The sequence below is a fragment of the Eimeria mitis genome, genomic scaffold (genome assembly GCF_000499745.2).
Source record: "Eimeria mitis Houghton genomic scaffold, Emh_scaff329, whole genome shotgun sequence".
Classification (NCBI taxonomy): Eukaryota; Apicomplexa; class Conoidasida; order Eucoccidiorida; family Eimeriidae; genus Eimeria; species Eimeria mitis.
In genome coordinates, this window is record NW_013571629.1 from 18,294 (window position 1) to 18,516 (window position 223).

The following is a 223-nucleotide window of genomic DNA, read 5'->3' on the forward strand; positions in this document are numbered from 1 at the left end:
GGCGACAGCAGCACAGGCAAATCACAGCTGCTGCGGGCTGCAGCAGAACTCGCCCCGCATGCAGTTTCTATCTCAGGTCAGCAGCAGCAGCAGCAGCAGCAGCAGCAGCAGAGGTAGGAGTATGAGTAGTAGCAGTAGCAGCAGCAGCAGCAAGCTGCAGCAGAACTCGCCCCGCATGCAGTTTCTATCTCAGGTCAGCAGCAGCAGCAGCAGCAGCAGCAGC

At 59.6% G+C, this 223-nt stretch overlaps 1 protein-coding gene across 1 annotated transcript in view; it reads left to right on the forward strand.

Moving 5' to 3' along the window:
* Positions 1 to 223, forward strand: part of EMH_0008180 (uncharacterized protein) — a gene marked incomplete at both ends in the record, with an annotated part of 1,393 nt that overhangs the window by 340 nt on the left and 830 nt on the right. The window contains one exon of the mRNA XM_013498252.1: positions 1 to 76. Coding sequence (XP_013353706.1) covers positions 1 to 76 — 76 coding nt within the window. The remainder of the gene's footprint in view (positions 77 to 223) is intronic.